The 20,867-nt window shown below is 55.3% G+C and overlaps 1 protein-coding gene across 1 annotated transcript in view; it reads left to right on the plus strand.

The window, feature by feature from the left end:
* Window positions 1-20,867, plus strand: part of NEURL1 (neuralized E3 ubiquitin protein ligase 1) — a 79,664-nt gene that overhangs the window by 43,935 nt on the left and 14,862 nt on the right. Inside the window, exons 2-3 of the mRNA XM_044240433.1 lie at window positions 14,797-15,038; window positions 15,436-15,757. Of these exons, the coding sequence (XP_044096368.1) occupies window positions 14,797-15,038; window positions 15,436-15,757 (564 nt within the window). The remainder of the gene's footprint in view (window positions 1-14,796; window positions 15,039-15,435; window positions 15,758-20,867) is intronic.

Consider the following 20,867-nt stretch of genomic DNA (forward strand, 5'->3'; position numbering starts at 1 on the left):
CAACAGTAGCCTCCAGAGCAGCCTCTGTTTGCTTTGGTTTCCTCATCTGCAAAATGGGCATAAAAACACAACTTATCCCTGAGAATTGTCCTCAGGATTGAACAAGTTAATATAAATCATATGCTTAGAACACCCTGGCGCAGTCAGTCCATGTTTGCTATCATTATGATTATTTATCCCACAAAAGGAGTTCAGGTTATTTCCTCTGTTAGACTTTGACTTGGTTTCCTTCCGCAGAGGAACTGGGCGTGTGTGCCCCAGAGTGTGCGGGTGCGTGCACACGGGGCTCCGCACAGCCACAAGCACAGTGTGTCGGGAGGAAGGGGCAGTCTTGTGTGGACTGGGGGTCAGTGCTTATTCTGGGGAGAACACCGAGCTGTGCCTCTGGTCTTGTAGGAGGATTAGTGTGCTGGGCCTGGGGACCTGTTCACCCAATGCCTACCTTGCCCTCTGGCTAATCAGGCCTGATGTCTGTCCCCCAGACCTACTCAGGGCTGGTAACAGCAGGGTGTTGAGGTGAAGACTCAGAGCCCAGCCCTGCCCCTCCTAGTGCCGAGGCCTCTGAGTCCCATCTAATACAGGGCAACCCTGTCTTTGCCTTAGCTCTTTCCCCAGCCCCCACACCTCTGCTCCCAGGCCTTCCCGCCCCACCCAGATCTTTCCCTGGGAACCCAGATCCTTGGCCCTGAGGACAGGGGCTGGGGCCTGGGCCAGGGCCTGGGAGAGATCCCTGTTCTGTAGAGAGCCTGCAAAAGGGTGATGAACTGGGAGAGTGTCTTGTAGACCCAGGCTTGAGTCCTGGCTCTGCCTCTGACCTGGTGGGTCACCTCAGGCAATTTCCTGAGCCTTTTAGAGTCTCAACTTCCTTTTCTGTAAAATGGACCTAACACTAGCTTCTGCCATCCAGAATGCCAATGAGAGTACCCACTGTACCTGACTTACACAAGGCTGGTGGGCAGTAGGGTCCTAAGTGTGCATGATGGTGAATGCCATGAGAGCCCGTGTCATACGTTTCCATGTGATGTGGCGCAGACAGGTGGTGAGGTCTCTATATATTGGTGTGTGCTTGGGGATGTTACAGTTAAAGGGGTGATGGGGGCGGATGAAAACCTGGATTCTTGGGTTTCCTTCCCAGCCCTGCCACTTTCTAGGCTAGTAACCTCTTTTTGTCTCATTTTTCTCATCTGCGAGATAATAATAGTAATAATGGTACTTAGTGATAATAAGAATAATACTGACCTCTTCATTCAGCCAGTGAGGACTGAAGGGGTTAATACTCCTGAAGCATTTGTGACAGAGCCTGGAAGAAACCAGAAGCCATGTTAGCTGTTTGTTAGTAAGCTCCACTAGCCAGAGTGTAAGCCCCCTGAGGATCGGACAGTGTGTTTTCTGCTCACTGTGGTGCCCTCAATGTCTTTGTCCAAGGTCTGCAGGTAGTAGGCGCCTAGTCTCATGCGGGCGGCAGAAAGCCTGAGGGGACAGTGCGGCTGTGTGCATGCGGGTGTGAAGAGGTATGTGATGGGGAATGAACATATGTGTGTGTGTGCACGCGTGTGTGTGTGTGTGTGTGTGTGTGTGCACGCATGTGTGTGCGCGCGTGTCTGCTCTGGCTGGGGCATCTCCAGTGCTTTCTGGAGCCCGGCTATTTCAGGAAGCCTCCAGTCTCCTCCTCCTTATGTAAATAAACATGACAGATCCCATTGCCTGTACCAGTGCAGGGCGGTGGGGGAGGCTCGGGGGAGTGGGTGGGAGCTAGAGGCAGCGAGCAGGGCCAGAGGGGTGTGCTTGCGTGTGCCTGAGTGCGCGCGCGCGTGTGTGTGTCTGTGTGTGTGTGCGGCTGGCCTCGCAGGCAGGCAGCCGTGTGCGGGAAGCAGTTGGTGGGGACGCAGGAGGGGCGGGCCCGGCCCTGCCATGCCGGCTGCTGGCCGTGGGGGAGGAGGGGCAGGAGGAGGGGAGCTGGCGGCTAGGGTGGCCTGGTGAGGAGGCCAGCCGGCCAAACGAAGGTGGCTGTGCTGACCGCTGCCCGCGATGGGGGCACAGATTACCCGGAGCAACCTCCACGGTAAGACCCCAGCTGATGCCAGGGGGTCCGCCCACTCCCAGCCTGGGGACCACCTGGGGAGGCGGGGGTCCTGGGGCCCTCGGGCTAGGGCATGATCATCCCCCTGCCTCTTCCCTCCTTGCTGGGCTTTGGGGCCACGGGAGGGGGTGCCTCTCAACCACAGAAGGGTGTTTGACCCTGGGGTGGGAGGCAGCAAGGGAGCCTGGGGAAAGCAGGAAGAGGGGGGCTTTCCCTGAGAGTCAGCGGAGGTCAGGAGGTGAAGTCTCCCCACAAAGTCTTATTGTCCTCCCCTCTCACCTTCTCCGGATGCTGACCGACCCCCACCTGGGGTGTGAGGTCCTGGGGGTCCATACCCTCTGCTCCCAGAACGGACGCAAACCGTAGCTAGACAGCTGGGGGAACCTGTTTGTAAGTCCCGGGATGCAGGCCACGGAGGTCAGCACTGTGATCCATGATGGAGACATGGAGAGATGTGTGGGCACACATGTGTGTGCATGAGTGCGTGTGTGTGTCTGTGCTCACAAGGGTGCATTCGAGGTGTCTGTGGGTGTGTACCTGTGTCTGCTTATGCCTCAACATCCAGATATGCAAGTGACAGCCCCCCACATTGCCTGGCTTGAGTTCGCAAAGTGCGTGCTTTGTAGCGGAGGCCAGTGAACTTCTGACCCCTGGGGTTTACGTCCACGGTCAGACAGGGCGCCCGGCAGGCAGGTGAAGGGGTGGAAGGGAGGAGCACCAAACTGGCTCCCTGTTTGCAGAGCTGCTTCTTGCCCGGGCTCCCATCCCCTCCGTCCGCCTCGCTCCGGTGCTGTGGTCTTGGGAGTAACGTGGCTGATGTGGCACCAGACCCAGAAGGGAAAGACTTCCCAGGGACCTGTTTTGTCATTGCTGGGCCCCGGGAGCTGGGTTTTCTGTACAAACCAGCTGGGGCCAGAGCAGTGTGGGCTGACCTTGGGCAGTCCCCGCCACACTTCCCTGTGTCCCCTGCTCCCCCCTCAGACAGGGCGTTAGGAGATGGGGCGGCCTCATCTGCTGAGTCCAGTGGGCACTAAAGAACCTGGGAGAGGCCCCGGGAAGAGGGAGGGTGGTGGCAGGAGCGATCAGGAAGCTGTGGCTGGGTCTGGTGACCAGGTGGCTTTTCCCTTCCAGGCTCTGGACTTTGCGAGAGTAATTTCTAATTAAAAAAGAAAAAGGGAGGAAAGGAGACATGGGAAAAGCACATCACTGACTCTCTTAAAAGGAAATAAATTTTGTCCTGGGCCTGCAGCGCTCAGTGACAGATGGAAGGTCCTGGAAGACACATAATCCGGAGCCGGCCAGTGGCCTGGTCCTTGGCCCGAGACTCGGACTGGGCTGACCTGGGCCTGGCCCTGGGTGTCCACAGGGCGGGGGCTCCTCTCAGGGCTCATTGGCCCCAACAGGGCCCGTTGGCAGAGGGTCTGGTGCAGGCTGGCATTTTCCACTGGGAACAGACTTGGTCAATCCTGTGGCCTGGGAAGGACAGAGAGGCCCTCAGAACAGGCCCAGGATGCAGCCCACTGTCCTCCAGCTGGCCCAGAGCACGGGCTTCTGAGGGGAGTGAGAACCCCGAGACCACCCAACCCAGCACACGGACTTCCCGAGCCCCTGCTCCACGGTGCACAGACACGTGTTCGAGGGAGGGCAAGTGTCTTCCTTGGTTTTCTCGTCTGTTCACGGGGCTGACAGGAGTGCCCTCCTCGGGACTGTGGTGAGGATTACTTGGGAGGGTGTGACCAAGGACTGAACATGAGGAGAACTGAGCACAGGCTTGGAAAAGCATTCTGAGGCCAGGGTCAGACTCCCGCTCTCTCCCCACCGGAGTAGGAGGATACTTAGGGTGGGCTGAGAGCTCTAGGAGCTGGACCTCCAGGCCGGGTGGACATTGGTGAGCGCTAATGAAATGCTTCATCTGCTTTGCCCTCCTTCCCTCCCCTGCCCTCAGCCGAGACCACCCCCCTTCCGGGGGCTGGGTCTCCCACCAAGCTGGCCCTAGCCCCTAGCCTCAACCTACCATCAAGACGAGTAGGAGAGGGCAGGTGGAAGATGTGGGGAAGGCGTCCTTGCCCGTGTCATAGGGCCCCTTAGCTGGAGCCTTGGCGTGCACGTCCTCACACTGCCCATCCCTGTACCCACGCCTTGGCTGCCTCAGTGGCTCTCATTTTGCCTTCCTTTGGGGGGCGCAGGAAGTGGGAGGTGCAAGGGTATGGCTCCTTCCTAGGGGCGCTCTCCGCCCACAGCCTGACTCCCAGGGAGTGCTTACATAGTTCTCGATCGTATCTTCCCCGTGGGCCCTGGTGATGTGGCTTTGGTGCAAAGGGAAGGTTTTGAATTGCTGGGTGACAGAGATGATGGGGATGTGACAGAATGTGACCCCAGACTGTGTGTATGTTTGCGGGTGGGTTTCTAGCCGCGTGTTTGTGGACGTGTTCTGGCTGTCGGTGTTCCTGGTGTCTGCAGGTGGTGTACCTGTGCTGGGGGCTCTGTCTGTGGCTACCACGTGCTGTGTAGCACGGGACGTGTACGTATCTGTCTAATATTTAAGGGATTTCACGCTATGCCTGCATATTTGTGTGTGAACCGTCACATTTATGTTACTTTGTGCGGGGGACATGTCCCTGTTATTTTGTAGATAGGTGTCAGTGTTTCTGCATGAGGGGTGTGTGTGTGTGTGTGTGTGTGTGTGTGTGTGTGTGTTTGTGTGTGTGTGTATTAGGGCTTGTGGTGAGGAATCAGGGTCCTCTGGGACCAGCCTGGCAGGAGACCCATGGGAGAAATTAATTCCCATTTGCAAAATGGTTTCGGCAGTTACACGCTTGATGTCTTTCATCGGGCAGATTTCCCGAGCTGCTCCAGTCTTGAGGGCAGGAACCGGGGAGTGGAGAGCATGGAAGGGGGCAGCAGCCATACTGACCGGCCTTCCCTCCTCTTCCCTCCCGTCTTCTTTCTTTGCCTTCTCACTTCACCTCCTTCAGTGCTCCCCCACCGGCAAGGACAGGCCCAGTGCTGAGGGGCTGATGCGTGGATGGCACCCACGTATTCACCCCGACATGTGTGGCACATCTGTGGACCAAGAAACCCTAGATGCTGGGGTGCAGAGACTTGAGAGTTGGTTCCCAATTGTGTCCTTTCACAGAGGGGGATGCTGTGGCCCAGAAGGGGAAGTGGTTGGCTGAGGTCATGGCGCTGGTGGCTCGGGTGGGAAGTCAGGGCTTGCCCCTTCTGCAGTTGGCTCCCCACTCTCCTTCTCGGGTTCCTTCACAGGCAGCAGGGGAAGGGGCATCCCATGGCTTGTGGGACCTGGGATTAACATGGAGGGGGCTGTCTGTCTCCTGGCGGCAGCTCTGGAGGCTTAGGCCAAGGTGAGCTCACAGGTGGGGTGGCTTAGCTTGATCCGTCTTATTCTCTTAACCCAGCTCTGTGTCTGCCCCCACCCCCAGCGGGCACCCAGTGGATCCTTGGTCATTGAGTAAGAGGGAAGAGTGAGGGGTAGAGGCCCTGCGTGGCTGGACCGTGTGGCAGCTGGAGCTCTAGGTGACCTGGGGGACAGGTGGGATGGAGCTGTCAAGGACAGCTTTGGAGGATGTGAGACCTGAGCTGGGCAGTGACACCAGGCAAGGCTAGAGAGGAAGGGGATGGTGGGGCAGGTGTTCTTGGTGAGAGTTTGAGTCCGGATCCACTGGCTATGTGACTTTGGGTCAGTTTCTTCCTCGGCATATTGTCCTCTTCTGTATTTCATCAGGGATGGTAATATTTACCCTGAAGGATGGTAGAAAGGGTTAAGTAAGGTCATGGGCGTTAGTGCACCGTGAGCACCCTGGAAATGAATGTGCTTCTGCGAAGGTTTCCCTGGCCTTTGTATGTTCGTGTGTACACACACGCACACCTGGCCTCCTCGAGGGACCCCAAGTGTCTCTGCCTCCTCCAGTCCTGATGGGTCTCGTGTCCACCATCAGCCACACTCTCTGGTTGTGTGTGTGCACACATGTACACATGCGTGAGCATGGCTTTGTGTGAGGGAAGCTCCAGGGGACAGTCTGTGTGGTGTATGGATTTATGTGACCGAGCTGTGCTCCCCCCAACCCTGCAGTCTCCCAGGCCTGGCCCAGGGACTTTGGGGAGCTGCTGGGAAGATGGGCTCAGAGCTGAACCCAGGATAGCTATCATCTGGAATCTTGGGGTAGGATCGGGGAGGGGAAGAGGAGGGCTGGTCGCCTCCCAGCAGTGAGGGAGGCACAGCTGTATGCACATCTGTTGGGAATGTCAGAAATTGGGATGTCACAGAATGAGTGAGAGCAGGAGGCTCAGTGTGGGGAGATCAACTTGGTGATGAAGGTGCCCATCTTGCCCACTCCCCGCCGTCCTCCCTCGCCCCACTCGTCGTCATGGATTCATTCAGTCTTCCAGGGAGCAGCAGGGCCTGCTGTATGCACAGGCAGGGCCTGAGGAGAGATGAGAGGCCTGACGTGACTCCTAACCCTGAAACACAAAGGTGGATATATGTGGGCATGGAGAAACCAACTAGGGTGGACCACAGGGTTCGTGTCGCCGAGAGCAGACCTGGCTGGCTGGCCAGCGAGGGGGGGATCACCGAGGGCAGCTGGAGAGTGCGTTACCCGAATCAGAACCCAGAGCTGCCACCTGAAAGCTATGTGATCTTGGGTGAGTTAGTACCTCTCAGAGCCTCTGTTTCCTCATCTATAAAATGGGACTAATATACTGTTGCAAAGCACATCCACTATACAGCAAGTTACCCCAGAAGCTAGTGGTTTAAAACAACAAACATAAAAAAAATAAATAAAACAACAAACATTTCATTATCTCAGTTTCTGTGGGTCAGAAATCCTGACAGTTTAGCTGGGTACCTCCTGCCTAATGTCTCTTGGGAGGGTGTAGTCGAGTTGTTGGCTGCGACTGTGGTCTCCAAGTCTGAAGACTTGTCTGGAGGGGGATCCATATCCGGGCTCACTCACGTGGGTATTGGCAGTCCTTGGTCCCTTGTCACATGGGCTTCTGCACAGGGTTTCCTCACAACACAGCAGCCGGCTTCCCCCAGAGACAGAAACCCAAGAGAGGCAAGAGAAAGTAACCAAGATGGAGACTGAAGGCTTTTGATACCCGGTCTTGGGCATGACATCCCATTACTTCAGCTGTATTCCATGCACTAGAAGCTGGCTGCTAGGTCTGCTCCACACGCAAAGGGACAGATCTGCAAGAGGGCATGACTGCCAGGAGGGGGAATTGGGGATCACTGGGGCCATCTTGGAGGCTGCTTCCTTCAGACACCTGTCTTGCAAGGACTGGGAGGGTGAGGAGAGGTTGCGTGAGAAGGACATCTGCTGCAGTATTCGATACCAAAGAAACCATCCTCTCTCATCACCTTCCTTTTCTCCTTTTTTTCCGGCAGGCAAGTGGGGAGCTGTTACAGGATCCCACCAGCATGCAGTGTGGGTGGGATCCTGGTGCTGGGCAGTGAAGGAAGCTGTCCTTTTAGTCCCCTCTTTCTTTGATTTCTCCACAGGACACCAGAAAGGGCAAGGCACAGAGTGGGTACTCCCCGGACATTTGCCAGTTGGTCAGTGGATTGAAGAATCGAATAGGTGCATTTCCGTTCAGCATCTCATGTTGAGCACCCACTCTGTGCTCTCAGCTAGGCACTGGGGAAACAGCGGTAAAAAAGATGAAAAGAGCTTCTGCCCCCAGGAGGCTCAGGGTCCATCTGGGAGACAGACACAAATAACCCTGCAGCCTTTCCTCGCTAGAAAGCTGCACCGCAGAGCACAGAAAATGATCCGAGTGACTCTCTTCTCGACCGTTCTGGGTGTGGAGAAGATGTATAGTGTCCTGCAGATAGCGGGCAACTCAGGGCCTTTGCACTGAATTCTACGGACGGAGCAGAGTTGAGAGAGGCTACTTGGGTGCTGGAGGCTCTGTTAGGGGTGTGTGGGTAGAGTCCCTGGGGGGCCATAGCAGGGCCCTGAACCCGGTCTGGGACCAGAGAGAATTCTAGGGGAAAGTGGGCTTTAAAATCCAGGTCTGAAGGATGAGTGAGAGAAAGGCAGATAAGTAGGTGGGAAGGAGAGAAAGATTCCCAGCAGAGAAATGCACTTGGACCAAGCCTGGAGGCCAGAGGCACGTGAGGGAGGTGGGCCCCTTTAATGACCCCTAAGAAGGTCACATCTGCCCTGTTTTACAATCATCTCTCTCACTGAAGCCCTCTCCCCACCTGCTTTCCCACCCTTCAAACTGGCTGCCACCGTCTTTACCCCAGAGAGAGCAAGCCCTGTTCAGTGCATGGGTATAAGCTAGTCTAAATCAGGACTACCCTGGCAATCCAGGATTAGGGTGTTTGGGATAAGATAAAACCAGAGTGTCTGGCCTCCCACTGGGCTGAAAAGAGCTGGTGATTTCCTACAGTGGGATTTATTGCTTTTATTAAAAAAAAATAAGACCTTATGTTGGGATCTGGTGTTCAAGTTTGCAAAATTCTTTCACATCTATGAACTCCCTGGGTCGTCACAGCAACCAGGAGAGGTGGGCAGAGCAGCTAAGATGACCCTGTTTTACAGAGAAAGAGATCAAGGTCCAGAGAGGTGAAGTGACTTTCCCAAAGTCACACAGCAAGTCTGTGGCAGGGCTGGGGTTTGAACCCATGGCCTCCTGACTTCAGGGTTCAAGCTCTTTGTTCCCTGATCCCCATTGTCTAGAAAGTGAGACAGGTCTCCTTCATCAGAGATGCAGACAAGCATGCCAGCCCTGGGGTCAGCGTCACAGACTCAGAGCAAGGCGGTCCTGAACGCGATGCGATTCTGTGTTGAAAGGCGGATGGGACTTGGAGAGGTGGAGGTGCGAGGTGGGGCAGGGAAAGAAGCTGTATGGTGGGGAGGGGCGAAGAGCTTGAACAAAGGTATGGAGGTACGAGAACACATGTCGATGTCAGTAGCATTAATAATTATTAATGTTATATAATAAGTTCTGATAAGCTAACTGTGTCTTAATTATAATATAATTATTAGCTGTTATCTATAATAATTATTATAATAATCATCATTATTATAGCAACCACTTACTGGGTAGTTTTGCATACATCATCTCATTTAATCCTGACAAGAATCCCATGAAGAAGGTCTGCCATGACCCCCATTTTACAGGTGAGAAAAGCGAGGCTCCAGAGGTCTCACAGTTAGTGACAGAGATGCTGGGTTTGGAGGCAGCAGGCCTGGGTTCGTAATCAGGGCCCTTTGCTCTGTCTGGGTAACTTCACGTCCCAGGACCTGTGTCCTACCGGCACTGGGGGCGGAATGAAGACTCCACCTATAAAGTCACATGGGGTTTGGTCACTGTCGCTAGTACTGCCCTCTCCTTGGCAGCCCAGCTCAGCTCAGCCTGGGCGTGCGGGGCTCTGCCAGGATGGTTCTGGGGCAGATCTTGGCATGGGGGCAGTGAGGAGGTCACTCTAGAGGTTGCCTTGTGTCCCGGCATCTCCCCCTGGGACCCCACCGAGAGGCAGGAATGTGGTCCAGAGCTAGCTGAGGGTTACCTGGAGGGCTGGCCAGGCTTGTGTCTGGCACCTCATAAATGCCCAGGAAGAATGGGCTCTGTGGGGGAGTTTCCATTGTGTCAGCAGCAGCCTCGCCTGTGGGGGGGTTCCTCCCACTGTGGCTCCCGGGAAGCTTGTAAACCTGTCACTAAGGAGAGCGCTGAGATCTCTGCTGGGAGCCAGATGGGGAGACTGGGCTCCACCAGGACCGGTGGCCAGTGGGGGAGTAGTGTCCCAGTATCTTGAGCCCGCTTGCTTTGCTGTGGCTGTTCCCCCAGCTGGGACTGGCCAGCGCCTTCTCCTCGCAGCCTTTCCCCACTATGCCTGCCATCTTGGACTCGTGGGGAAAATGGGCTCTAGTATTAGATGCCGAGTAGAGTAAAGGACCCCTATGAGCAGCATTGGAAGATCAGGGTCCAAGTCCCAGCTCTGCCACTTCATTGCTATGTGAGCTCCAGCAAGTTGGCTAGCCAGTCGGAATCTTAACTCATCCCTAGAATGGAGACCTTAAGGGCCATAGTGTCTGTTGAAGTGCAGGGAGGGAGCCTTTTAGGATGGCGTAGGGAAGGAGCCTTGCCCTCAGCCGCCCCTCTGGCCCTGAATCTCAGAGCTGTGCCCAGTGTTAATTCTCATTCTGCTTTCTCTCCTTCCTCCCCCCAGGGCATAATGCCAGCTGAGGTGGAGGAGAGAGCTGGCAGGCAAGGACAGCAGGGGTTGGTGAGGTGACAATCACCAGCATGTTGGATGCCTCAGAGGGACCCATTCCTCTTGTAGTCTGTGTGAACGGCGCCCTCTGGAGGCAGGCAGGGAGGACCTTCATGGCTATAAGCAGTGGCTCCGGCCCTCCTTTGAAGAGACGTGATGAGGCCCGGATGTCTCTTTCTCAGGTGGGACTGGCCAGTTGGATGTGCTCAAGGATGCCACTGGGCCTGGAAGCATGGTAGGGGGGGCGTTTGGTGAGCTAGGGTCAGGAGTTCATGTGGGGGTCTGCCAAGTGGCAGGGGACCATGGTCACTTTGAGATACCCAGCAAGCAGGAGAGGGTTTTCATATCATCTCTACAGACATGACTCGGTGTGCCCTGATTCCTCAGAGCTGAGTGCAGAGAGAAGAGGCCAATGACAGCTCGGGGACAGCCCTGGGAGCCACACTGTGGGCAGGAGGAGGCGGGCATATAATTTCACAGGTCTAGGAGTCAGTGAACGTGCTTTGTAGTGGCCAGAACACTTCCCTTATTCCCACCCCAGAGGCTCGGGGCCGAGAGTTGTGGGCCAACCAGGCTTTGGTGTCTCCTGTCCAATGGTCCACATCCTAGGCACTCCCTGCCATGGGCTGATGGCAGCAGTGGTGGTCAGCCTCCCTTTCCTCCATCTCAGGGGACACTGATTTGTTAGTTGTTGTTGCTTTTGAGGCATTATTTGTAGATAATAAAGCTCATCCTTTTAAAGTGTATAGTTTGGGGAGCTGTGACAAATGTGCAGGTTGTGTGAGCACTGCCACAGTTAAGATAAAGAACATTCCATCACTGCAAAAACTCCCTTTGTGCCCCTGTGTCTTCCTCTTCCCCAAACTCCAGTACTCTGGAGCTTTCAAGCGATGTAGTTTTGCCTGTTCCAGAAGGTCCTACAAAAAGGCATCAGAGCAGAGGTAGGCTTTGGGGCTGGCTTCTGTCACTCAGCATGGTTTCGAGGCCCCTCCTCCTTACACCCTTGTGAATGCAGAGCGGGGTGCCTTGTGGGCACATGCCACATTTTATATCCAGCCGTGTAGGAGGGCCATGCAGGCAACATGGTTTGTGTTTCTGTCTTGGTGGCCTACACACGTGTCTCATGAAAGCAGCCTAGCAGAATGCCAGGTCTCCCCGAGTGTGCTACTCAAAATGGTTCTGCATGGCACATGGACAAACATTTCCCCCTGTATTTTACCAGTCGCGAGTATAATTTAATATGCTTTTAAAAGAATGTGTCCGGCACACAGAACCCCTGTGGTCTTGGCTGTTGGGGCTTCATGGCGAAGCCACAGGCCTCACCGCGGGACTGCCTGCGTTCGGCCGCTGGAGGCTTTCTGTGGCAGCTGGGTGACCGTGGGCAAGCCACTCAGTGTCCCTGAGGCTCAGGGCCTTCATCAGTCATATGGGCTAGTGATATCCCTCTCTCCAGTTATAGTTTGCCTTAAGGCTGAAACCGGTGGGTGAACATCAACTCCCCGTTCAGAGCCTGGCCTGCGGCTGTCCGTATTACTAGAGGTATGTGGTCCATGGTTGCTTGGACCTGTGTCCTATGCGTGCTGTTTCATACATCCCTGTGGACATGAATATGTGTGTGTGCACAGTACGTGTGTAAACGTGTGATTCCTGACCCAAGGGATTAGGGAAGAAATAAGTCTCTGTCTCCTAGGGTCTGGAGTACCTTCCTGTACCCATAGTTGTATGTGAGGTCACCCGTCTGGGTGCTCATTGTGTCCCAGGGACCAGGGTTTCCCTCACCTTCCTTCTCTATCCGTCTTGCTGTCAGCCAGGGTGGCTGGGCCTGTGCCACCCTTGCCCACCCAAAGTCCTCCGGTGGAAGGGAGGCCCAGGGATATGGCCCTCCCAGGGATCTCTGGCCCTGGGTGTCTCCACTGTATCTGCCCAGAGTCAGTGTTTTCTGGGTCTTTTTGCAGAACCCTAGGACCCCACCCAGGATGGGTGGGAAGGAGAGGGAGCATTTTGAGGGAAGCTGAGGTCTTGTGATTGGTCCATGGGACCTGAGTGGAGGCTGGGGAGTGGCCCTGTGGGAGAGGCTGTGACCAGCTGCTGGGCTCAGCAGGTTTAACAACCTGCTTTATTGAGTTGTAAGTTGTATTGACATACGTTCAGAGTGTACAATTGGGGGGGTGTATACACCATGAGATCATCACCACGATCCAGAGAGTGAACATATCCATCATCCCAAACATTCCCTTGTGCCCCTTGCAATCCCTACCCCTCTCCCCGCCCCAGGTGACCTCTAGGCTATGTGTTATCACTAGCCCTTAGTGTGCATTTCTCAGATCAGGACAAATGGGACGGGGTATAGGTTTCTGTTTCGAAAGGAGCAGAAGCCCTACAGTTACTCTATGGATTGTGTTTGCCTATTTCTTAAAAACGGGTTTATATCACTCAGAATAATTATTTTGAAATTCATCCATGTTGCCTCTCATATCAGTAGTCCATTCCCTGTTCTCTGGTAAGTAATATTCCATTGTATACCTGTACCACAATCTCTAATCCCTTTCCCCAGCTGGTATTTTTTGAAACCAGCAGTCAAGCTGTGCCTGAGGCTGGCCTACCCCAAAGGACACCTCTTCCAGGCAGGGCAGCTGTAGGTTTCCTGTGGCCACTCTTTGTCCTTCATCCCCACGGCCCCCTTCCCTGGAATGACCTCCCTTACACTGTACTATCTAGGGGACACCCAACCTCTTCCAGGTATCCTTCCCAGACTGACTGGGTCACCTCTGAGCAGTTCCAACCTTCACTGCTTGGTGACTTTAAAGGCCTTGAGCACTGTCATGTGATTCCAGTCTCTTCTCTTAGTGGGAACAAGAGGAACTCCTCCTTGTTCCAGCCCTGCCTCCCACACTCAGGATGTCTGGCTGACCATGGACCATGGACGCTGGTGTCTGGGGCCCTTTGGGAAGAAGGAAGCAAAGATGCAAAGTGATGCAAAGTGATACAAATATGGCCTGGACCAAAGTCAGGGTCTTCCTAGCTCAGGATATTGCTCTCTCCTTCTCTCCTCCCTTCCTGTCTTCCTCTCCTTCCTGGAAACCTCTCCTCCTCTTTAGGGGGTGGAAGACCTCTGAGAAGGCCTGATGCTGATTGAGCTTCTTACATTATTAAATCTCTGCCTTGGAGGAACCAAACTTTGACACCTCCCAGAAGGCTTCTGTCCCATTCTGTGGCTTCCTACGCCCCCCACCCCATCTTCCCATCTTCCATGTCTCTCTTTCCTCAAGTTGATGGCACAGGGCAGGGCTGCCCTTCCTCATGGACAGGATACAGATCTTGGGGAAGAAATGAACATCTCTCCTTGTCCCCAACTGCCAAGACTGCGTTAATACTTCCGGTGCTGCTGAGACGTGTCTTAGAGCTCCAGCTACTTATTGTGCTGGAGCAGGGAAGTGACGTCCCTAAGGTTTCACAGCCAGTGAGTGACTGATACAAGCTACCTGCCACCTCCTCCACGTTCCTTCTAATCTCTGTCCTGTCTCCTGGACACCAACCCCACATGCCTGTAACGTGCCTTCCCCTGGACCACACCCCATTCTTTCCTCTGTCCCATTTTGGGGTGCGGTAGAGTGATCAGCAGGAGAAAGTGGCGTGCCTCGTGGCCAGAGGTTCTTGAGGCCGATCTGAGTTCCATCAGGAAGCCTGGGTGCCGAGGCCCACCTGTTGCGGGCGTGGCTGGTATGAAGCCGGATGGCTGCCTGAGGTGGAGAGGGGGGGCCCTAAAGGAGGGCAGCCATGGGCGTGGTCCTGGAGCCCAGCTACCCTGCTGGTCTCCAAGGGCAGCTCCAAGGTCACATGTGCACTGCAGCCTAGCCTTGTCAGTCCAGCTCCATGCCTTCTCCCCCTCCTCCCCTCCTCCAGGACACCTTCCTGAGAAGTGACCTGCCGTTCCATCCTTTCGGCATTAATCTCTGTCTGCCATTTTTATCATGATTCCTGCGTATGTCCTATTTCCTTTCCTGGGCTGTTGTCTTCTTGAGAAAGGATCCATGTGTGTTTCCTGCCTGTATGCCCCGTTCCTAGGGCAGGGCTTGGTATTAAGTAGGTCTGTAATGAATATTGGTTGAATAAAATAAAATGATGGTGGTGGGGAGTGGCAGGGCATGGTGGTGGATGTTGGTAGTGAATGCTGGTTTATCACAAAGGTGGGTGGTGGAGGGTAGATGGTGAGAAGCACTGGTGAGTAGCAGTAGCTTGTAGTCGGTGGTGGGAGGCGACAGGCAGAGGACCAGGGCCGATGGTGATGGATACTACACGGTGGTAGGTGGCGAAGGGGACTGTGGCAAGAGATGGTGGCCAAAGGTGCTGGCGGGTGAGTTTCAGTGATGGTGGGTGTCCTGGGCCATGAGCAACTTCTGCTTGTGCCCAGCCCTCTGCTGTTTCAGGGGTCTCTGCCACACCCTCGTCATCGTGGCTCATTCCTTTGCAGACTCCATCGGGGGCCCCTTCCCTGTCACCTCTCACCGACGCCACCACAAGCAGGAGCACTGTGCTCCGGGACCACCTGGCGGGGGGCTCCCAGCCACACCACTGCTCTTCCACCCACACACCAAGGGCTCCCAGATCCTCATGGACCTCAGCCACAAGGCCGTCAAGAGGCAGGCCAGCTTCTGCAATGCCATCACCTTCAGCAACCGCCCGGTCCTCATCTACGAGCAAGTCAGGCTGAAGGTGGGGCTTCCCTCCCTGCTCTCTGCGCATCCGGGGGACCAGCAATGCCTCCCGCTCCCGCTGCACCCCACCCTTCTCGTCCTCTGTGCTGTCACTCGCGCTCTTCCTCACCTTCCTCGTGCTGGACCCTCTTACTCCTCCTTCCTCAACCTTCCCAGTGGGACAGAGCGGGAGTGGGGGAGGGGTGTGGCCGTGGGGACCTCCGCGAGCTGTCACCAGCCTGTGGGAAGGTTCCCAGAGGAGAGAGAGGAGGCCTGCAGGGTGGTGTGAACCCCCCACACTCCCCGCAGGGGAGTCTGCCCCAGCTGGTCCACTCCCTCCCCGTTGGGCCCTGGTGGGTGCCGGAGAGGCTGGGCGGGGCAGGGGCCGCCCTCTGAGGGTTTCTTTTCCCGTCCAGATCACCAAGAAGCAGTGCTGCTGGAGCGGGGCGCTGCGGCTGGGCTTCACGAGCAAGGACCCGTCCCGCATCCACCCTGACTCGCTGCCCAAGTACGCCTGCCCCGACCTGGTGTCCCAGAGCGGCTTCTGGGCCAAGGCGCTGCCCGAGGAGTTTGCCAACGAGGGCAACATCATCGCTTTCTGGGTGGACAAGAAGGGCCGCGTATTCTACCGCATCAACGACTCAGCTGCCATGCTCTTCTTCAACGGGGTCCGCACGGCCGACCCGCTTTGGGCCCTGGTGGACGTCTACGGCCTCACGCGGGGCGTCCAGCTGCTCGGTGAGTGCCCGCTCCCCGTGCCCCCGAGGTGCTGGGGTTCATCTGGCATGTGGAGCTCTCCCCCAATGGTAGGGCCCCAGGGCCACGTGGGCATGGGGACAGCTCAGGGAGCCTTCCTGTGTCCTGCAGAGCTCACCCATCCTTCATGCCCACAGCTGGGGCAAGAGGCTCCGGGGTGGGATTCCTGCCCTCCAGGGCCCCTCAGGTTGTGCCTTTGAGCAACCAGCCTCAGAGATCCTCCGCCTCCAGGAAGTCATGAATATTAATCATCGACCCCACAGCTGAGCTAGGACTTGCTGTGGGCTAAGCACTTGGTTGCTGCTGTGCTCGTAGCGACACTGGGAGACAGACTCTCTTAGTGCCGGCCGGAGGAGACGAGGCCCAAGCTCAGGGAGGTTGAGTCATTGGCCGGAGGCGCCGCAGCTGAGTGGGGCAGCCAGCACTCAGTTCCAAGTGAGCCCCTGGCCCCTGGGCTGTGCAGCCCTCCAGGAGGCCCAACCCCAGCCCAGTGCTTCTTGCAGGGATGGGTGTGAATGGGGTAAGCAGGGAGAGCAGAGGGCACTGGGGTGGCTAAGACTTTTCTGGGGGCTCCTGGGTGCTCAGGGTGAGTAGGGCCTCCCTACTGGGGGTAGCAATCAGGCAAGGAAGAATAGCAGAAGGCAGCCCGGGGTGCTAAGGAGCCAGGCTTCCTGGCGAGGGCGCCCGTTACCCCCAAGGTTCCAGGGCTGGAAGGGGCCTTGGAGAGTTTCAGGCTTCCTAGGGTCCCATGCTGAGCTGGTGGCTGAGTTGGGACTAGAATCCAGGTCACCTGACTGCTGGTCTAGGATCGCTCTCAGCTTGCTCCCTTGTGCACATGCTGACTCTGAACATACATCAGCTCACGGGCAAAACGGCTGTGTCTCCAGCCAGAGCCAGCAGAAGCCTCAGCTTTCCCATCTATGAAATGGGTTTGTGGGGCGATGAAGGGAAATTCAAGAGGCTGTAAGTAAAGCGCCCAGCACAGTCAGTGCCCGGCCTATGCTTGCTCGTCCCAGCTCCCGCCCCTGCCTCCATCTCTCTGCGGACAAAAACGCCATGGATGTAATGGAAAACCTTTTTTTTTTTTTTCTTTCCCCTTTGGTTCCTTTCTGGCTTCAGAGCCAAGGAACAGTGAAGCTCTTTTCAAAACACCTTCATTTGAGTAAAAAAGACAGTGAAAGTAAAACAAATGAGTAATTGTCAGAAACATTTCTGTTGACTTCCAAACATCAGCAGTCTGTTTTTATTAATTAATAGTTTGGGTACTTTCTGTTTTTCAACTCCATAAAAGTACACATTCACGTGGACAAGTTAAGAGCCTGAAAGCAAGCCCTTCCAGGTCTTAGTAAGTGAAGAAGGAGCCCAGGCTGCCCGACAACAAGCTGCTCTCCTCCCGCTCTGTGCCGGGGGTGCTCCTGCTGGGGGCGGAAAGAGTATTGGTTCTGCCCCAGGTGGGCTCCGGGCCTCACCCTGTACTAGCTGCAGGGCCTCAGTTTCCTTATTTGTGAAATAGAGGTAAGTAATAGTAAATTGTTTTCAGGGTTCTTTTGGAGGCTTAAAGAGCCGAGTTACAGGAAGCAGCTGACACACTGGAGGTAGCCACTGACCGTCAGTCTTCCCCATCCATCTTGGGGAGGGCGAAGCTTAACCCAAGTTCAAGTGAACACCCTCGGCTGCTCTCGTGTCCTTAGGGCCTCACACTTCCAGGAAGTGGACTTCTGGAGCCTGGGTTTGTGCTCCAGCCTGGACACTTCTGTCTGAGTCTCAGGCTTCTCATCTGTGAAGAGGTTGTGAATACTATGACTTAACCCCTAGGCTGGGCAGGGGTGGGGGGTACACATGGGAGACAGAAGTGTCTCAGCTCTAAAAAAAGTTATAGTCTTGTTGGGACAGGGGTAAAGGCAGTAGGGGCAGCATTCTTGCTTTCCCCTTTCCTAACAAAGAATGCCTTTTCCTACAGTCCCCAGAAATAAAAAATCCCACTCTGGCATTAAGGCCTGGCTCAAGAGCCACCTTCTCCATGAAGCCTTCCGGAGTGAGCTCTCTTCTCTGTTTCTTGGGTCCCACCACATGGTTCCTGGGATTCTCTCAGCACTGAGTCATTGGCTGAACTTTCTGGCCCATCCATAGGTCTTTCCCAAGATGGGGAAGGCTTTCAGGGTGAAACCATGTCTTACCACGATTTCTATCCAGAGTAGAACCTTGTGTCTGATGTGTGGAAGACACCAAGGATTATTTGGATTCTAAGTAGGGGAGGGTGGTAGGGAGGGCAGGTAGCTTGTTAGATGAAGGGAAGTGGTGGGGAGTGAGGTAGACCCAGCCTCACTCACAGATAGCCCAGCCTCACTGGGAAATCAGAGAGAAAAACAAGCGCTCCAGACACCATCAGGGCATAACCCACGAGAAGACAGTAAATTGTTTAGAGCTGTGGTCATAGGATCCTTTCCATCTGTTGAGATGGTTTCCATCCAGCTATCTCATTTAACCTCAGCAGCTGGCCCTGGACAGAGTGTTTTTTCATTCCCATTTGTCAGGGAGAAAATTAAGACCCATGGAACGCTTGGCTTACCTGTGTAGGAATGTGGCGGGGCTGGGATTTGAACTGGGTGTTTTGATGCAAAAAGCAGTACCTTCCCCAGTAAACCTCCAACAGGTTAGGTATGGAGGGAGGCAGTAAGTCAGAGGAGGCTGAGGTCAGTGAGGGAGGATGGAGTCCAGGAAGGCTTCTTGGAGAAGGGGGCTTAGGCGGGGTCTAGAAGGTCCGGGAAGGGTAGGGAGGGGATGGTGAAGGGGACATGCTAGGTGAGATGCGGCTTCCAAACCTCTGGGGCCCAGAGAGTGACCTGGAGAGTGATCTGATGGGCCCTACCTTGGGACACAGCCCAGGCAGTCTCCCCGGGCCTGGCCCTATTACCCCTCTTAGGCTCTAAATGGGTTTTCAGGAAGTTTTTTCAGTTGCACCTGGATCTCCCAGCAGGCTCCTCTGGGCACCTCGGGTAAGCCTGAAGTCCCAGCAGATTCCTGTCCGAGCTGTAAATCACAGTAATCCCTGGGCATTTTCAAACCCTGATGTTGGTCCCTGAATTCAATTAGCAGATTAAAATATCTCTTTGTTTTGTTCTTCCTAAACTCATAGTTTTTGGTGTAAAAATAGAAGAGATCCAAGATCTCTTCGGAGGTTGGCATGCTGCTCTATACCCTCATTCGGTGGCCTCCCCTCTGGGGTCCACCTTCTGCCCTATATAGTCGGGGGGTCAGTCTTTTTCCCCGTCCTCCTCACTGCTTACCACCACTCCCCCACTCCCCACAGCTGGCCCGGATCCCGCCAGTGCCTCTGGCTTTCCCTGCGCTCCCTCCTCAGCCAGTTTTGAGTTTCTCCATCTCCTGAGAGGTTGCTCTCTGCCTTGGCAGCTCTGAAGACGGGCTTTCTTTCCTGAGGTGATTGCTCACCAAACCAGTGTCTCATCTTTAGGGACTTCCTGCTCGGCCTGCCCCCTCCATTCCTGTTTGTCTGTGGGACCTACGGCCCAAACTCTCCAAACCCTACCTGGCCCATACCTGCTCTTCAGATCAGAGATATCTTGGGGCCCCTGGCACCCAGCAGATCTGCAGATCAGGCCATGGACAGATGGGTTGTTTCTCTTGAGAGAGTGCAGACAGGGGTTGGGGTCTGTCCCTCAGTGACCATTCCAGGAGGGCACGCCATCCCACCCCTCACTGCCTGAACTGAAGCCAGGCCCACTGGTGCCCCCACCATGGCCTCTGCAGGCCTGCCTCATGCCTTCCAGGCTCCCGACATGCTGGAGTTCAGGAGATCACCTCTGGCCTCGGGGTGCCCTGGCCCAAGCCTGGGCTGGGATTTCCAAGAATAACAGCTTCCTACCTCCAGGAAGAGGGACCTGCCAGCAAGCAAATAAACACAAGTTTTATGGGGTGATTAATACTTACAGAGATAAGCTCCTATCCCAGTTTTTCAAGGTCTCCCTGCTCTTCTCAGAAATGTTGGCTCGGGAAGAGCAGCTCTGTGGGTCCTGGCAGAAAGCTGGTGAACCCAGACTTCAAGTATAGGGTCTCCTGATACCCTGTGGGCCCCCTACAGCCCATGTACTGTGCAGGGTGGGGAGGGGAGGGGAGACGCAAGAGTTGAAAACCCAGCCCCTCTCCTTGAAGAGTGTTTATTTTAGGGGTCATCATCTAATTGCTCTGAGGTGACCTAAATCCAGTTCTTCAGGGAAATGTGGCTGAAGAGTAAAACTGTGTGGCGAGGGGGTGGTGGTACTCCCCACACTCCAGGTGGGGAGTAATCCAGGACTTTCTGTAGGAGATGAGTTTTGAGTCAGGAACCACATAAGGTGAAACAAAAGGCCTGGTTGGGGAGGAACAGCTGAGGCCAGACAGGAGGGGTGTGCTTAGGCGCAGAGGTGGGGAATTAGCCATCAGGGAACAGAACCTTCGGGGGAGGGAGCGAAGCGAAGAGATGACTTGTAGAGAAGGGGGTAGGCGCGTGCGTCAAAGGAGAGAGAGCCGTGAAAGCAGAAAATTTCGTGGCTTCCGTGCTGTCAAGTCTTTCAAAAGGAGGAGCTGTGGCCCAGAGATGGGAGAGGGCCTGCCCAAGTTCTCCCAGCTAGTCAGAAGCCAGGCTGGGCCTGGAATTCCTATCTTCCAGGCTGATCTGGGTGTAAGGTCAGTGTGAGAAGATACCACCACGTCCAAACGGTAGTGGCTGAGCTCAGGACGGCATTAGGGGGCTCCCAAGAGCTCATGGCGTTCTGCTTCAGCCAGCTGAGGCAGAGGCTCCCAGGTTCTGGTAACACCTGCCTACTGAGGATGGAGATGTACAGAGACGCTCAGGCAGGGGAGCTTTCGGAGGGGCAGGCTGCTCTTGGGCTGGTCTGCGGGCTGGCGAGCCAGCCTGGCTTCCCTGCAGTGAGAGGCTGGGCCCTCTCTGGAGATACGGCCCTGGGTTAGGTCTCCCATTCAGGGTGCGCATCAGCTGCGCGGCACAAAGAGTGTGACCGCACTGGGCAACAGAGGACCACACTGCCATCTGGGGCTTCCACTTCCTGGACTAAACCAATATTTACCTTCAGCT

This window comes from Neovison vison, chromosome 2 (assembly GCF_020171115.1).
Source record: "Neovison vison isolate M4711 chromosome 2, ASM_NN_V1, whole genome shotgun sequence".
NCBI lineage: Eukaryota > Metazoa > Chordata > Mammalia > Carnivora > Mustelidae > Neogale > Neogale vison.